Source organism: Cherax quadricarinatus, chromosome 70, assembly GCF_038502225.1.
Source record: "Cherax quadricarinatus isolate ZL_2023a chromosome 70, ASM3850222v1, whole genome shotgun sequence".
Classification (NCBI taxonomy): Eukaryota; Metazoa; Arthropoda; class Malacostraca; order Decapoda; family Parastacidae; genus Cherax; species Cherax quadricarinatus.
The window spans coordinates 22394865-22412412 of NC_091361.1; the positions used below are offsets into that span (position 1 = coordinate 22394865).

The 17548-nt window shown below is 38.2% G+C and overlaps 1 protein-coding gene across 3 annotated transcripts in view; it reads left to right on the forward strand.

The window, feature by feature from the left end:
* The first annotated feature begins 4765 nt into the window (after positions 1-4765).
* The window catches only part of eIF4EHP (eukaryotic translation initiation factor 4E homologous protein), a 94696-nt gene continuing 81913 nt past the window's right edge, over positions 4766-17548 (forward strand). Inside the window, exons 1-2 of one of the 3 annotated variants that reach the window (XM_070099958.1) lie at positions 4766-4987; positions 15873-15945. In XM_070099958.1, coding sequence (XP_069956059.1) covers positions 4959-4987; positions 15873-15945 — 102 coding nt within the window. In that variant the 5' untranslated portion in view covers positions 4766-4958. The remainder of the gene's footprint in view (positions 4988-15872; positions 15946-17548) is intronic. The other 2 variants (XM_070099956.1, XR_011393976.1) reach the window with 2 other exon arrangements.

A 17548-nucleotide genomic window follows, 5' to 3' on the forward strand; every position in this document is an offset into this window, starting at 1 on the left:
AAGAAAGCGAATGCCAGACTGAAGTTCCTGTATAGACAAGCACAGTGTCTACCTACTGAGGCTCGCAGGACCCTATGTCTAGCCCTTATACAATGCCATATGGATTACGCTTGCTCTTCATGGTACTCTGCCTTGACAAAAAAACTGAAAGATAGACTGCAAATCACCCAGAACAAAATCGTAAGATTCATCCTGGGGCTGGGACCAAGAGAACATGTAGGCCAGGATGAATTGCAGCAGTTGGATATGCTGAATGTTGAAGACAGAGTAAAACAACTGAAGCTAAATCATGTTTATAAAATTGCTCACAAACAGTGTCCAGAATATCTTGCTGCCAATTTTGTCAAGGTTGGGAACCAAAGCAATCATAGTACTAGGGGGAGAGAGCGCAACTTTGTAGTACCCACAGTCAGTGGCCAGGCGTCAAACACCTTTTATTGTACAGCAATAAAGGAATGGAACAGACTGCCCGCACATGTCAAAGCCAGTCATAGCATGAACCAGTTCAAGAAGAGTGCCAAAAGGTGTCTGATGAATGTAGCTACAGAAAGGGAGGGGAATGATTTTCTATTTTTTAGCTAACATACGTGTAAATTTTACCTTATTCCTAGTAATGAACCTCGTATTGTGGATAGTCTTAATGACTCTCGTGTAGTAGATAGTCTTTTTAGTATGATAATAAGATGTCATCTTCATTGTAGAATAATAAGAAAATATTATAACCTTTATATTATAATAATAAGGTAAAAGGACCCCAATGGAAATAAGTCACTCTGTCTGACTTGTTTGGGTTATCCCAGGTTCTCTACACATATGCTGCTATGTATGATAATTCTATGTAACTGTATTTGTGTATACCTGAATAAACTTACTTACTTACTTACTTATTCTGGTATAAATAACTCAATTTCCATAATTTTTCGATTTTTTTTTGAGAGCGCGGAAAATTGCCATACCGCCTCCTTAGGCTTGGTTACAAGTACTTCTGGCAGTTTGGGAGACACACAGATGATGATCAAACTAAATGTAAATTATGTGATCAGGCATATGGTCACTCTCTTGAATACTATGTGCTTAATTGTCCACTTATTGAGGAATACAGAGACAGACAGTATAATGACCTATGTGACATGTCAAGATATCTTATTAATGAAAGTAAGATACCAGATATACTAAGCAAATTTCCTAAATTTGCTTGTAACAAATAAGTGATCTTTAGATATGTAGATATAAACCCATATGTACACCTGTTAACCCTTTTGGGGCCTAGTTCGTAGGCCTTTTGTGTATTCATATACTCTTGCACTACCGTCCATAGGATGGATATGGGGTGCACAATAAACTAGCCACTTCGGTGGCAAAATCTAATCTAATCACTCAGTGGGTGGAACAAAATGCATAACACCAGCAAAGTGCATGATAAATCAATAAATATATAAATCGCACGGTATTCCATCTTCAATCAAGATCGTAGAAGTTGGAAAATGGAAGCACAAAAAGTTTTGTAGATATGTTGCGTTCTCACAACGGAAGTACTTTTGTGGATGCACTGGCAGATGTTTGCAGACTTTATCTTCTTCACCATGGCAAAATTTTATGAAACCCATAACAGTTAATCCACTTAATAACCAAATAAATATTCTTGCATCACCTTTCATTAATGAACCACCAGCAGTACAAACTGCACTAAAATTTTCTGTAGAAGAAACAGAAAAAATATACTATATCCAAATGACGTGATTTGTCACATTTAGCCAAAAACTGTATATGAAAACGAAGGATATTGAGTCTTCTTGCCAAGGCAGTCAAGAAGGTAAACTTTCAATGATGTTGTGAAGTTTTTAGTTTAATATCTTTATTATGCACACCATACCCATCCTGTGGGCGGTAGTCAAAAAATTACAGAGGTACATAATGGGTCCAGGGACTGGGCCTCAAAGTTTTGATAGCTGAGCAAGTTACAAAGGTAATGAACTCGCAATTTACAAAAGAAATGAGGTCACAATTTACAAAGGTAATGAACTCCAGGTAGGTCTGGTCACAATCATGACAAGTTACAAAGGTATTTACGGATTACAGAGGTACGTAATGGGTCCAGGGACTGGGCCCCCAAAGTTTTGATAGCTGAACTAGGTACAAAGGTACAAAGGTTAGGTACAGTTAGGTACAGTTAGGTACAAAGGTAATGAACTCACAAGTTACAAAGGTAATGAATCCTGTAAGAATGGTTACTTACGTTTATACATGGGTACAATCATGAACAAATTGTAGAGTAATGAGCAATTCACACTTCCACACCCGGTCACAACTGTAATGAGTTATTGGTGCAAATATTGATTGTTGAGTCACATACACACACACACACACACACACACACACACACACACACACACACACACACACACATACACACACACACACAAACACACACACACACACACACACACACACACACACACACACACACACACACACACACATGCACACACGTGGTAATGCATTATTTACAGCTAGCAAAGTCAGGGTATTTCTCCAGAATGGTCTGTAATATACCACTGTGGATAAAATACTTTGCCATTTCTTGAACACTTCTGAGTGAGTTGTTTCTAAATTCATTAATTTTATCACACTCCAGTACATAATGACGCAGAGTGTGACAGTGAAATATTTTGATCGTGTTAAATTGTAAAGATAATGAGCTAGTGAAAGTGTTAAGTAATGAAGAATGTTGAAGAGGAGGAGGGAGAGTTGATGATAGATAGTGTTGGATAGCGGAGGTAGTGTGTTGATGATAGTGTTGGGTAGCGGAGGTAGTGTGTTGATGATAGTGTTGGGTAGCGAAGGTAGTGTGTTGATGATAGTGTTGGGTAGCGAAGAAGAATAGTGATAGTGTTAAGTAGTAAACATAGAGTGACAATGAAAAATTGTGAAGATTGAGCTATTAGCAGTGCTAAGTACTAGAGAAAGATAATGAAAGTGATAAGTAATTAAGATAGTGAGCTGCTGTTAATGATATATAGAGAAAGGAATGAGCTAGCGATGGTGTTAGGTAGTGAAGATAGTGAAGTAGTGATAGTGTAAAGTTGTGAATACAGTGAGATTGTGATAGTATTAAGTAGCAAAGATAGTAAGTTGTACTAGTGCAAAGTTGTGAAGAAATCCAGTGATAGTGTTAAGTAGTGAAGCTAGTGAGCTGGTGTTAATGTTAAGTTGTGTAGAGAATGTTAAGTAGTGAAAATAGTGAGCTAGTTCTAATGTTAAGTAATTTAGAGTTTGTGATAGTGTTAAATACTGAAGATAGTGAGGTGGTGGTAAAGTTAAGTAGTGTAGAGTATTCCAGCCAAGAGAAAATAAATAACGTGAAGATAATTATTGACTAATCATCCCTTGTCTTGGAAGTTCTAATGATCCAACCCATCATTATCTTACTGTAGCAACAACAACACTGTTGTATCCTTGACTGTAAGATCTCAAAACATCACTTCCATGGAACTTTCACTACCTTGAATGATTTGTGTATCTGTTTCGGTTTTTATTTCCTCCACTCTTCCACAGTTGTGTTGGAGAGGTCTGAGCAAGCTAAGACTTCTTCAACACAATTATCCTCAAAGATTTGTTAAGTTATACCATGAATTAAGGAAAGATCCTGGACTTCACCTTACGAAACAAAGCAAATGTGATAGTAATTATGAACAAGGTAGATTATAGTGGAAAAAATGAACATGTTATTAAAAGACTGATGGACTTCCGTGCCCCTTAAGCCGATTTTTCTCTATTCCATATGCCCTATTTTAATTGTTTCTGATTTTCACGCAGTTGAGTTACTCATCTTAAAGTAGCAGTTTTGTACTTTAAAATAGTAAGTAAGTTTATTCAGGTATACACAAATACAGTTACATAGATTATCATACATAGCAGCATATGTGTAGAGAACCTGGGATAACCCGAAAAAGTCAGGCAAAGTGACTTATTTCCATTGAAGTCCTTTATGATGACATGATGACACATACGCTACTTTTAGGTAACACTTCTTAGTGACATGGTACTTCTAGTTGACACGCTACTTTTAAGTGACTTGCGCAACTTTTAGGTGGCACGCTACTTTTTTAAATGACAGTTGGGCTACTTTGAGGTGACACGTGCACTATTTTTTTTAGCAAGATCAGCGCTACTTTTAAGTAAGATTAACGCTACTTATCAGCATTATCAGCGCTACTTTTCTGCAAAATTAGCTCTACATTTAAGTAGGATTAGCGCTATTTTTCAGTAATATTAAAAGCTATTTTTAGCAAGGTTAGCGCTACTTTTCAGTAATATCTACTTTAGTTAAATTAGCGCTACTTTAAAGTAATATTAGCGGTACTTTTCATCAACATTAACGGTACTTTTCAGTAATATTAGCGGTACTTTTCAGCAATATTAGCCGTACTTTTCAGCAATCTTAGTGGTACTTTTCAGCAATATTAGCGCTACTTTCCAGCAACATCAGCAGTACTTTTCAGCAATATTAGCGCTACTTTCCAGCAACATCAGCAATACTTTTCAGCAATATTAGCGCTACTTTCCAGCAACATCAGCAATACTTTTCAGCAATATTAGCGCTACTTTCCAGCAACATCAGCAATACTTTTCAGCAATACTAGCGCTACTTTCCAGCAACATCAGCAATACTTTTCAGCAATATTAGCGCTACTTTCCAGCAACATCAGCAGTACTTTTCAGCAATATTAGCGCTACTTTCCAGCAACATCAGCAGTACTTTCCAGCAACATCAGCAGTACTTTCCAGCAACATCAGCAGTACTTTCCAGCAATATCAGCAGTACTTTTCAGCATATATTAGCGGTACTGGGCACAGATGTGGCAACAGTGACTCAGTGTTGTGGTCGTGACTGCACAACTTCCCTCACAACTTTCTTTTTTACAAATATTTTGATCACAATTCCGTCTGTTACAAGAATGACAAATATGGTTAACAAATACGACGCGTAAGTGATATTTAATGGAACATTATCTTGTAAATAAGGCGTATTAGGGGCGCTGTGCTGCTGAAATAAGTCATTTCTGACCTTTTTTTGGGGAAGGGAGGGATACATATGGGTTTAGCGCAGTAAGTCAGTGATTTATTTCCAGGGTATGATTGTTTTACTGTATGATTGTACTTGTGTCTACCTGCTGTTGCTATGTAATATTTTGTTCGGATTTTTTGACCCTAGAGTGTTAGCCACTCTGGATAACCCGAGGAAGTTATGGGCACTGTGAAGTGTTGCTTACCAGGCTACTGTGTTACTGTGTTGCTGTGTTACTGTGTTACTGTGTTACTGTGTTAGCCACTCTGGATAACCCGAGGAAGTTATGGGCACTGTGAAGTGTTGCTTACCAGGCTACTGTGTTGCTGTGTTACTGTGTTAGCCACTCTGGATAACCCGAGGAAGTTATGGGCACTGTGAAGTGTTGCTTACCATGTTACTGTGTTGCTATGTTACTGTGTTGCTGTGTTAGTGTTACTGTGTTAGTGTTACTGTGTTACTGTGTTAGCCACTCTGGATAACCCGAGGAAGTTATGGGCACTGTGAAGTGTTGCTTACCATGTTACTGTGTTACTGTGTTGCTGTGTTACTGTGTTGCTGTGTTACTGTGTTAGCCACTCTGGATAACCCGAGGAAGTTATGGGCACTGTGAAGTGTTGCTTACCATGTTACTGTGTTACTGTTACTGTGTTGCTGTGTTACTGTGTTGCTGTGTTACTGTGTTGCTGTGTTACTGTGTTGCTGTGTTACTGTGTTGCTGTGTTACTGTGTTAGTGTTACTGTGTTGCTGTGTTACTGTGTTGCTGCGTTAGCCACTCTGGATAACCCGAGGAAGTTATGGGCACTGTGAAGTGTTGCTTACCATGTTACTGTGTTACTGTGTTACTGTGTTGCTGTGTTGCTGTGTTACTGTGTTGCTGTGTTACTGTGTTGCTGTGTTGCTGTGTTACTGTGTTGCTGTGTTGCTGCGTTAGCCACTCTGGATAACCCGAGGAAGTTATGGGCACTGTGAAGTGTTGCTTACCATGTTACTGTGTTACTGTGTTGCTGTGTTACTGTGTTGCTGTGTTACTGTGTTGCTGTGTTAGCCACTCTGGATAACCCGAGCAAGTTATGGGCACTGTGAAGTGTTGCTTACCATGTTACTGTGTTGCTGTGTTAGCCACTCTGGATAACCCGATGAAGTTATGGGCACTGTGAAGTGTTGCTTACCATGTTACTGTGTTACTGTGTTGCTGTGTTAGCCACTCTGGATAACCCGAGGAAGTTATGGGCACTGTGAAGTGTTGCTTACCAGGCTACTGTGTTGCTGTGTTAGCCACTCTGGATAACCCGAGGAAGTTATGGGCACTGAAGTGTTGCTTACCGGCTACTGTGTTACTGTGTTACTGTGTTACTGTGTTGCTGTGTTACTGTGTTAGCCACTCTGGATAACCCGAGGAAGTTATGGGCACTGTGAAGTGTTGCTTACCATGTTACTGTGTTGCTGTATTACTGTGTTGCTGTGTTACTGTGTTAGCCACTCTGGATAACCCGAGCAAGTTATGGGCACTGTGAAGCAAGTGTTGCTTACCAGGCTACTGTGTTACTGTGTTGCTGTGTTGCTGTATTACTGTGTTGCTGTGTTACTGTGTTAGCCACTCTGGATAACCCGAGGAAGTTATGGGCACTGTGAAGCAAGTGTTGCTTACCATGTTACTGTGTTGCTGTGTTACTGTGTTGCTGTGTTAGCCACTCTGGATAACCCGAGGAAGTTATGGGCACTGTGAAGCAAGTGTTGCTTACCATGTTACTGTGTTACTGTGTTGCTGTGTTACTGTGTTGCTGTGTTGCTGTGTTAGCCACTCTGGATAACCCGAGGAAGTTATGGGCACTGTGAAGCAAGTGTTGCTTACCATGTTACTGTGTTGCTGTGTTGCTGTGTTACTGTGTTGCTGTGTTGCTGTGTTAACCACTCTGGATAACCCGAGCACGTTATGGGCACTGTGAAGCAAATGTTGCTTACCAGGCTACTGTGTTACTGTGTTGCTGTGTTAGCCACTCTGGATAACCCGAGGAAGTTATGGGCACTGTGAAGCAAGTGTTGCTTACCAGGCTACTGTGTTACTGTGTTGCTGTATTACTGTGTTTGTGTTGCTGTGTTAGCCACTCTGGATAACCCGAGGAAGTTATGGGCACTGTGAAGCAAGTGTTGCTTACCATGTTACTGTGTTACTGTGTTACTGTGTTAGCCACTCTGGATAACCCGAGAGAGTTATGGACACTGTGAAGCAAGTGTTGCTTACCATGTTACTGTGTTGCTATGTTAGTGTTACTGTGTTAGCCACTCTGGATAACCCGAGGAAGTTATGGACACTGTGAAGCAAGTGTTGCTTACCAAGCTATTGTGTTACTGTGTTACCATGTTGGTGTTACTGTGTTGCTGTGTTGTGTTACTGTGTTACTGTTACTGTGTTGCTGTGTTACTGTGTTGCTGTGCTACCATGTTGGTGTTACTGTGTTGCTGTGTTACTGTGTTGCTGTGCTGCTGTGTTACTGTGTTGCTTTGTTACTGTGTTACTGTGTTGCTGTGTTACTGTGTTACTGTGTTATTGTGTTACTGTGTTACTTTATTATTATTATATTATTTTCTCAGTTGTTTGTTGGGTTATCTTATTCAAACTTGGGCAATGTATGATGGAAAGATACTTCTTAACGTACACCAAAAATTAAAGAAATCAGACCATAAATAGGGGAGTTCACTTCTCAGCCATTAGCGGCCGCTTAGGGGTATATTTTTGTATGTTTTTATGGTTATATTCTCATTTTTTCGGTCTCATTTGATAGAATGAAAGATATATTACAGAAATAGATATGATTTTGATTGCTTTTATGACGAAAAGTACCTTGAAATTGCGCTCACAGTAACGAAAATGTTCTATTCTTTTGCAAAGCTCGAGAGTAAATAAATGACATCACCGTCCAATACCCATCCGCCTGCCAGTCCAAATTCCAATACGTAGTCAACAATGGGTTGACATTATTTATACAATTATTACAATAATGCAGCAGTCTGCATAACAGTAAATCTTCTATTTTTTTGTGAATAAAAATTCCAAATGGTAAGCAAGAGTAATATAAGAGGGGCCCGTAGCCGTGACTAATGAAGAGAGAAAATGATAGTGCCAGGAATGTCTGCATTGTTTATTCTGGACCCTATTTTGAAATTGGCATCTGTTGAAATTTGTGTGAAATTGGCCAAATTGCCAATTTCTAACCACTTTATTGGGTAGTTGAAATAAGTGAATGGGCAGTTTCTTGTACTCAGTTGACAGACTAGAAGTAAATAAGTTTATTCAGGTATACACAAATACAGTTACATAGATTATCATACATAGCAGTGTATGTATAGAGAGCCTAGGATAACCCAGAAAAGTCAGACAAAGTGACTTATTTCCAGTACCTGGCTTGGGCTTGCCATATATGATTTTTGGTAAATATTTTCTTTTCTCGGTTGTTTGTTGGGCTATCTCATTGAAACTTGGGCAATGTATGATGGAAAGATGCATCTTAACATACAACAAAAATAAAAAAGACGGACGATAAATAAGGGAGTTCACTTCTCAGCCATTAGCCGCCTCTTTGCAGTATATTTTCGTATGGTTTTTATGGTTGTATTCTCATTTTTTGGACTCATTTGATAGAATGGAAGATATATTACAGAAATAGATATCATTTTGATTGCTTTCATGACGAAAAGTACCTTGAAATTGAGCTCAAAGTAGCGTAAGTGTTCGATTTTTGCCGATGTTCAATGAACTTTGTGTAAGTCAAGTTGGTTAATTTTATTAAGTGTATTCTAACCTAACCACTCTGTAATCCGGCAAACTCAGTAATCCGGCACACTACAGGTCCCAATAGTGCCGGATTTGTGATGGAGGACCTGTACAAGAAACCACCCATTTACCGATTTCAACTATCCAATAAAGTGGTCAGAAATTGGCAATTTTACCAATTTCGCACAAATTTCAAAAGATGCCAATTTCCAAATAGGGACCAGAATAAAGAAGACAGACATTCCTGGCACTAAAATAACATTTTCTCTGTTCATTAGTAATATCCCCAGGCCCCTCTTACGTTTCTTTTGCTTTCCACTTTGAATTTATATTCTCACAAAAAATTGAAGATTTGCTGTAATGCAGACTACTGCATTAGTGTAAAAATGGTATAAATAATATCAGCGCACTTGTCAAAGGATATTAGATTCACCAGTTGATGTGTATTGGACGCGTCGCATGATTTGTTTACTTTTGAACTTTGGCAAAAATCAAACATTTCTGCTACATTGGAACCTCAAATTTCGAATGTATAACTTATCGAACTCTTCAAAAATTGACCGTTTTTTTCCGAACCACCTTTGTCCCCATTATCGAACTCTCCCCTTTTTTCGAACCGCTGGGTACTGGACCTGTCTGCCAGCCCGCTCTGTCCGCATACCCGTGCAGGCACCATGAGCCAGTCTGGCTTTGTTGATGCTTGAGTGAACACTAACCTGCGGTCTCATTCAAACATTTTACGATTAATTCATTGTGTTTAGTGCTTGTGGGGCTGTGAAATAAGCTACCATGGGCTAGTGGTACCCCTGTGGTAAAGAAAGTGAGAAATGCCATAGATGTGAAGAAGGAAATAATACAGAAGTATGAGGGTGGTGTGCGACTTGTTGAGCTTGCTAAGTGACTCTAGTGACTCTCAAGCTGGTCCTAGTAGCATTAAAAGACAGAGAAGGGAAGTAACCCCAGAGAAGGCTTTGATACCTAAAGTCCCTATGGAGGTGGATTCCCCTTCCAAACACTAACTTCAACTCCCTCTCTCCTCCTCCCTATCTTCCAGATGCCATCACCACTCTTCAATAAAGGTAAGTAAAAATGTTATTTTATATGTTTATTTAAATTTATTAATAATTGTACACTGTTTGTTGTATGTAAAACTATAATGTAATATTATCTATAAAATGTATTTTTTTGTGAATGTTTTTGGGTATCTGGAACGGATTAATTGTATTTCCATTATTTCTTATCGGAAATATTGCTTCGCCTTTCAGACTTTTCGAATTTAGAACTAGCTCCTGGAATGGATTAAGTTTGAAATTTGAGGTTCCACTGTACTTTGAGCTCAATTTCAAGGTACTTTTCATTGTGAAACCAATCAAAATCATCTCGGTTTCTGTAATATGTCTTCCATTCTCTAAAATGAGACCAGGAAAACGAGAATACAACCATAAATACCATATGAAAATACACTGCAAAGTCACTGTTTTAATCCAAAAACACAGTCAGAGTTTTTTTTTTTCTCATTATGCACTGTGTGCTGCAGGTTTTTTTATACTGTGCACACTGACCACATAAACCCATTCTTTCATATGTAGGCCAACCAGCTATTTCTCACTAGATTTGAAGGCGCTAGAATTTACACGTACTAGTACGGCACCAACCCTGGCGTGCAAGCCGTACTAGTACGACATTGACCCTGAAAGGATTAATATTTTAAAAAGTAATAAGGTATTATAAGGAATGGACTGGAAATAAGTCTGACTTTTTTGGGCTATCCTAGGTAATTTACACACATTATTATGTATGCTAATTGTAATCACCAAAATTTGTGTAACTGTACTTATGTATACCTGTGCCTAAATGAATTTTATTCCTATTCGGCTGATATTGGCTGCTTTTTCACTGATACTGTAAAAATGGCTGATACCTTCTAATATCGATACTTTGGCATATTATAGCTAGGACAAGACTACCTTAGCTTTGCTCGGTAACTACAAATGGGTACAGTAATTACAAATAAATAATTTCACATACATACACAAACTATATACAGTAGGGCCCCACTTTTACAGCAGGTTAGGTTCCAGGCTACCACCAGAAAGCAGAATGCCATTTTTTCTACTTGTAAATGCCAGATAACAAGTTTACACTTGTTGTCTGGCATTTAATTAAGTTAGAAATAGAACTAGGCATTAAGAACAATATAAAAGTAAAATGGTCACACAGTACACTTATTACTTACCTTAAAATATTTGTAGTCTTAATGTAGGGTGAGAGGTGAGAAGTATTTATTGTAAGAAGTCAGGTGTGGGATGTAAAGTATGGTAACCAGCCAGGCCAACCCACCCACACGTAATGCTGTAACCCGAAACACCGTAAAGCAGGGCCCTACTGTACTGTACTACAGTGAACCCTCTAGTAAATGGACTATGGGGTATACGATATTGCTAAGTGTCTGAAACATCTGAATTATAAAATTCATTTTATGTGATCAAAACATAAATATACAAAGTTCTGAATCAGCAGATTTGGTCCACTGATTCAGAGGACAACTGGACACTAAGAATATAGGTATTGCAACCTTTTGTACTATAGTACAGTACAGTAGGGCCCCACTTATATGGCAGGTTAACTCTTTCAGGGTCCAAGGCCCAAATCTGGAGTCACGCACCAGTGTCCAAGAATTTTCAAAAAAAAAAATTTGTTATTTTTTCTTATGAAATCGTAGAGAATCTTTTTGTGAAGGTAATAAAACAAAAAGTACGAAATTTGGTGGAAAACTGACGAAATTATGCTCTCGCGAATTTTGATGTGTCAGCGATATTTACGAATCGGCGATTTTGCCGACTTTGACTCCCATTTTAGGCCAATTACATTATTCCAATCAACCAAATTCTTAGCTATTTCACTAGTATTACTTCTATTCTATCGATTGAGCACAAGAAATCACCAAGTCAACTGTTTCAACTACAAAATAAAGTGATCGGAAATTGTTAATTTGGCCAATTTAACACAAAGTTCAAAATATTCCAATTTCAAAATAGGGTCCAGAATGAACAATGTAGGCATTCCTGGCACTAAACTAACATTTCCTCTGTTCATTAGTTATGTTTTGAGGCTTTACAAATAAATTCCATTTTGATTTTTTATTCACATAATGAATTTTTATTCACACCAAAAAATAGAAGATTTACTGTTATGCAATACTGTAATAATTGTATAAATATCATCACCATATTTGTGAATGTATATTAGACCCACCAGCTGACGTGTATTAGACGTGTGAGGTCGCTTGTTTACTCTTGAATATCGGCAAAAATTTAACATTTCCGCTACTTTGAACTCAGTTTTAAGTCATTTCCAATGCTAAAACCAATCAAAATCATCTCTATTTCTGTAATATGTCTTCCATTCTATCAAATGAGACCAAGAAATCGCAAATACAACTATAAAAAACATACGACAAAACACTGCAAAGTTGCTGTTTTAATCGAAAAATCATGATTTCTTTTTTTTCTCTCATTATACACAGTGTGCTGCAGGATCTGTTTTATGTGGTGCACACATACCACATAGATGTATTCTCTCATATCTAGGCCCAAATGTACCACTCACAGTTTATCAGAGTGAGCTGAGCTCATGGCGTAGATCTACAGTTTGGACCCTGAACGTAAAGCCGTAGATCTACGGGACGGACCCTGAAAGGGTTAAGTTCCAGGCTACCGCCGTAAAGTGGAAATTACCATAAAGTGGAACACCCTTTTTTTTTCACTTATAAATACATAGAAATACTAGATAACAAGTTTACACTAACATATATTAAGTTAGCAATAGAACTAGGCATTAAAAATAATAAAAAAGTAAAATACGCATATAGCACACTCATTACTTATCTTAAAATATTTGTAATCTTAATCTGGGGTGAGATGAGTAGTATTTATTGTAAGAAATCAAGTGTGGTATGTATGGTAGCCAGCCAGGCTACCATACCAGGCCACCCCACCCACACATAATATTCTATGATATTTAAGCTTCCCAGAGCGACAAAATGCATATACGTACAGTTCGCTCATTACTTACCTTAAAATATTTGTAGTTTTAATGTAGGGTCAGAGGTAAGTAAATGAAATAAAACAAATAAGTGAGAGAGAGAGAGAATTAGTACATGAGGGAGGACAAACCAGGCGGACGCAAGTTTTGTAAACAAACCAGGTGAACATGTCTGGTTTGTGTACAAGTTACATTGTGTACAAGTTGTCCCTACATTGATATGGTAGAATTAATAAAGAGGAACTTGCATTCTCATGTAACACCATTTTTATAAGAAATGATGCTCTGAGTGAAGGCTTACGAAAGGAATAATTTTCTACAATTACCCCCAGTAACACATTTTCTCTTATCTTTGGCTACCATATCTCATATTTATGTTTATTTATTCTGCTGTGGGGTGTATTTATCATCTTTATATGTTACGTATCGTGTTTATTCTATAATTTTGAAAAAAATATCATGGATTAATGAAAATGTGTATATTAACGTAATATACGACATTTAATGAGACTCGGTGATTATTATTGAGTATTATTATCATTACTAATATGGCATCTCGAGACATAAGACACTCTTAGTGATTTTAATGTGTACCTGCATGCCAGCAAAGTGTATAAGTTTATTTAGGTACAGGTATACATAAGTATAATTATCAGAGTACAGTGGACCCTCGCCTAACGAATGCATCACATAACATTAAATCCGCCTAACGAAGCATTTGAACGTAAAAATTTTGGCCCGCTTAACGATAAGAAACTCGCCCAACATGATTCCTCCCAAACCTGTCCATCCAGCCTGAGCGCCTCAGCTGCCTTGCCGTCATTGTTTACAAGCCAGGGTGGCTGGTTGCATGCATACATTTGATACATTTTGTATTATTCCATTGTTCATAGTGCTTGTAACTGCTAAATAAGCCACCATGGGCCCCAAGAAAGCTTCTAGTGCCAACCCTGTGGTAAAAAGGGTGAGAAATACTATCGTACCACAGTCAGCTGCTGCTGCACCACCGTCAGCTGTTGCTGGACCAGTCAGCTGTTGCTGGACCAGTCAGCTGTTGCTGCACCATGGTCAGCTGTTGCTGGACCAGTCAGCTGTTGCTGCACCACGGTCAACTGTTGCTGCACCACGGTCAGCTGTTGTTGGACCAGTCAGCTGTTGCTGGATCAGTCAGCTGTTGCTGCACCATGGTCAGCTGTTGCTGGACAAGTCAGCTGTTGCTGGATCAGTCAGCTGCTGCTGCACCACGGTCAGCTGCTGCTGCACCACAGTCAGCTGTTGCTGCACCACCATCAGCTGTACTACTCAAAGATGTGGAGAGAGTGTTGTTGGTGTGGCTTAACGTGAAACAATTACTGAGAAACGATTAACCCCAGAGGATTAGCCAACCAGGATAACCCAAGAAAGCCAGTGCATCATCGAGGACTGTCTAACTTATTTCCATTGGGGTCCTTAATCTTGTCCCCCAGGATGAGACCCACAACAGTCAACTAACACCCAGGTGAACAGGAAAAAATGCCTGGAACTAGTGCTCATATTGGTGAATTTAAGGCCAGCAAAGGTTAGTTTGAGAGATTTAAGAATTGTAGTGGCATACACAGTGTGATAAGGCATGGCGAAGCTGAAAAATTCATCCCCAACATGTGTTCAATTGTGACAAAACAGGCCTGTTCTGGAAGAAAATGCCAAACAGGACCTACATTACTCAGGAGGAAAAGGCACTCCCAGGACACAAGCCTATGAAAGACAGGCTAACTCTCATGTTTTGTTGTAATGCTAGTGAGGATTGCAAAGTGAAGTCTTTACTGGTGTATCACTCTGAAAATCCCAGTGTTCAAGAAAAACAGTGTCTCATCACTCATCAGTACTCTTCAATAAAGGTAAGTGTCATTTTAACATTTATTTATGTAGTTATTGTGCATGTCTTATTGTTTTCATGAAAAAAAACAAAAATTTTAATACTTTTGGCTGTCTGGAATGGATTAATTGGATTTCCATTATTTCTTATGGGGAAAATTAACTCGGCTAACGATAATTTTGGCTAACAATGAGCTCTCAGGAACGGATTAATATCGTTAGGCGAGGGTCCACTGTATATATAAAATATGAAATAACTTTTAAAAACACTTGAAATTTTGGAGTTTCCAGACATAATGGAGAGACGTGATGCTTACAGAGCTCATGGAGAATGTAAACAAATTGGGTGGGGCGCAGTGACCATATTAGAAAGTCAGGTGGGGGGAGCTGTATAGCAAGTTTCGGTCATAATTTGAAATGTCCATATTAGCGGAACGCCGTAAAGTGAAACGCCATAAAGCGGGGCCATACTGTACTGTACTCCATATTAGTTGTATGGTACTGCACATAATTTACAGTAATTTTACTTTTATTTTCATAGTGGGGAGAAGAGATGTCAAATGTCATGATTAAAATTTAGCATTGACTCAGAATAAGTTTGTCTGAGTTTAGGTAGCATCTTCAGTAAACTTAAGAACCTAGTCTGTAAGTTTGTCTTTTGTTCTATGGATATCAGACACTGTTTCTTAACACCACATTCCTCACAGACCCGTGCCACTGAGAAACCAGACTCAACCTTCTGCTTAATACTGAAAACTCACATGTTTCCTCTTGGCATCACTGCTAGCTTTAGAAGCCATTACTAATTGCACTTCAGTTAATATGGTAATCAAATTACACAACCGCTGTAAAGCCCGGGAAGATGGGGGATTGAATGAAGAGTGTGTGAGCACAAACATTAAACTGGCATAGACAGCCTATTTGAAATTGTTTTTTTTTCCATTTTGTCTGATGCTTCCCATGTTTGTATGGCCAATTTGTCCATAATTAGTGATAGCTGTTATATGGAGGCCTGTTAATTAGAGGTTTAACTGTATATATCATTGTTTATTTTGGATATAATGGGACTATTTTGTGGTTTTATTTTTTCTGAGAATGCTGATGCCTTACTTAAATGGTTTTATTTTCAGTCTTAAAACTAATGATGACTCGGGTGAAGAAGATGGCGGCAATCGAGAATCAAAGGATACTGAGAAGCTGCTGGTATGTTCATTAAGTAAAGTATAACTTGCATCAGTGGAATCTATGTTCTGCCGATTCCAAATATATTTAGAGTAATAGATACACATTATCTTTTGGTCCACAGCAAGATTCAGACCTACACATTCTGCATCAAAGAACACAGATCTTTAGCCACACAGCTAAAGTAGTACTATGTATTTTGATGCAGAAAGTGTAAGTTTGAATCCTGCTGTAGCTTGAGAGATAATGTTTGTAAGTGATTTCATGCATTTGAGAATTGTTAAGCATAGTTTATTAGGTATATACTGTATATTGTATATACATGATGAATGTTTTCTGGGGTATGATGTTCCATTGAATTGCATATTTTCTTGTGACCTTAAAATAACATGAGAGATTCTTAAAGCTCATCAGGTCTCCTGGTGGATCAAGTCCTATGTGTGCATTCATATACTATTTCACAATTTGCCCTATAATTTTAAATGAGCTAAAGTTTACAGATATGAGTTCCTAACAAAGGATAACCTTCGCTTCCAAATGTGAAGAGATTTGTAGATGGTCAGGTGTTAGATACTGGTTGTCTTGTCTTTGAACTCCCCTCTGTCACTGCATTATTCTTTCAATCAGCAAATCTCACATATACTGTAATAGTTTACCTTTTATTCCACCTATGCTTTAGGTGTCAGCATTAAGTGAATATTTTTTATGGTGTTAGAAAAATGATACTGTGTACACATCGGTAATTCATAACCTTCATTTCAATAACTTTACATACATTGAGTGTTAGCAGAATGAAGTAGTAGAAAATTATCCAAACTTTGGTAGTCATAGCTACAGTGACAACAGCACTATTAGTAGTTTGCAGAATGTCCTGACACAATCCAATTTTCCTTAACCCTTTGAGGGTCGACAGGCCCTCTCCGAACCTCGTTCTCAGGGTCGGCCAAATTTAAAAAAAAAAAAAATAATTTTCTCTGATGAAAAGATAGAGAATCTTTTCCCAATCATAAGGACACCAAAAGTTTGAAATTTGATGGAAAACTTACGGAATTATGCTCTCGCAAAGTTAGCGGTCTCGGGGATATTTACGCATCGGCGATTTCGCCCACTTTGAGCCCCATTTTCGGCCAATTCCACTGTACTAGTCGACAAAAAACATGAATATTTCGCTAGAACTCCATTTTTTCTATCGAATGGATGCAAGAAACCACCCATTTATGAAATTCAACTATCCAGTACAGTGGTCAGAATTTAGCAATTTTGCCAATTTCATACAAATTTCAAAAGATGCCAATTTCCGAATAGGGTCCAGAATAAACAAAAAAGACATTCCTGGCACTAAAATGACATTTCCTCTGGCCATTAGTCACGTCTCAAGGCCCCTTTTATATTCTTTTGCTTTCCACTTTGAATTTTTATTCTCACAAAAAATATAAGATTTACTGTTATGCAGACTACTGTATTAGTGTAAAAAATGGTATAAATATTATTGGCACACTTGTGAAAGAATATTAGACTCGCCAATTGACGTGTATTGGACCATTGGCACGATTTGTTTACTTTTGAAATTTGGTAAAAATCGAACATTTCTGCTACTTTGAGCTCAATTTCAAGGTATCTTTCA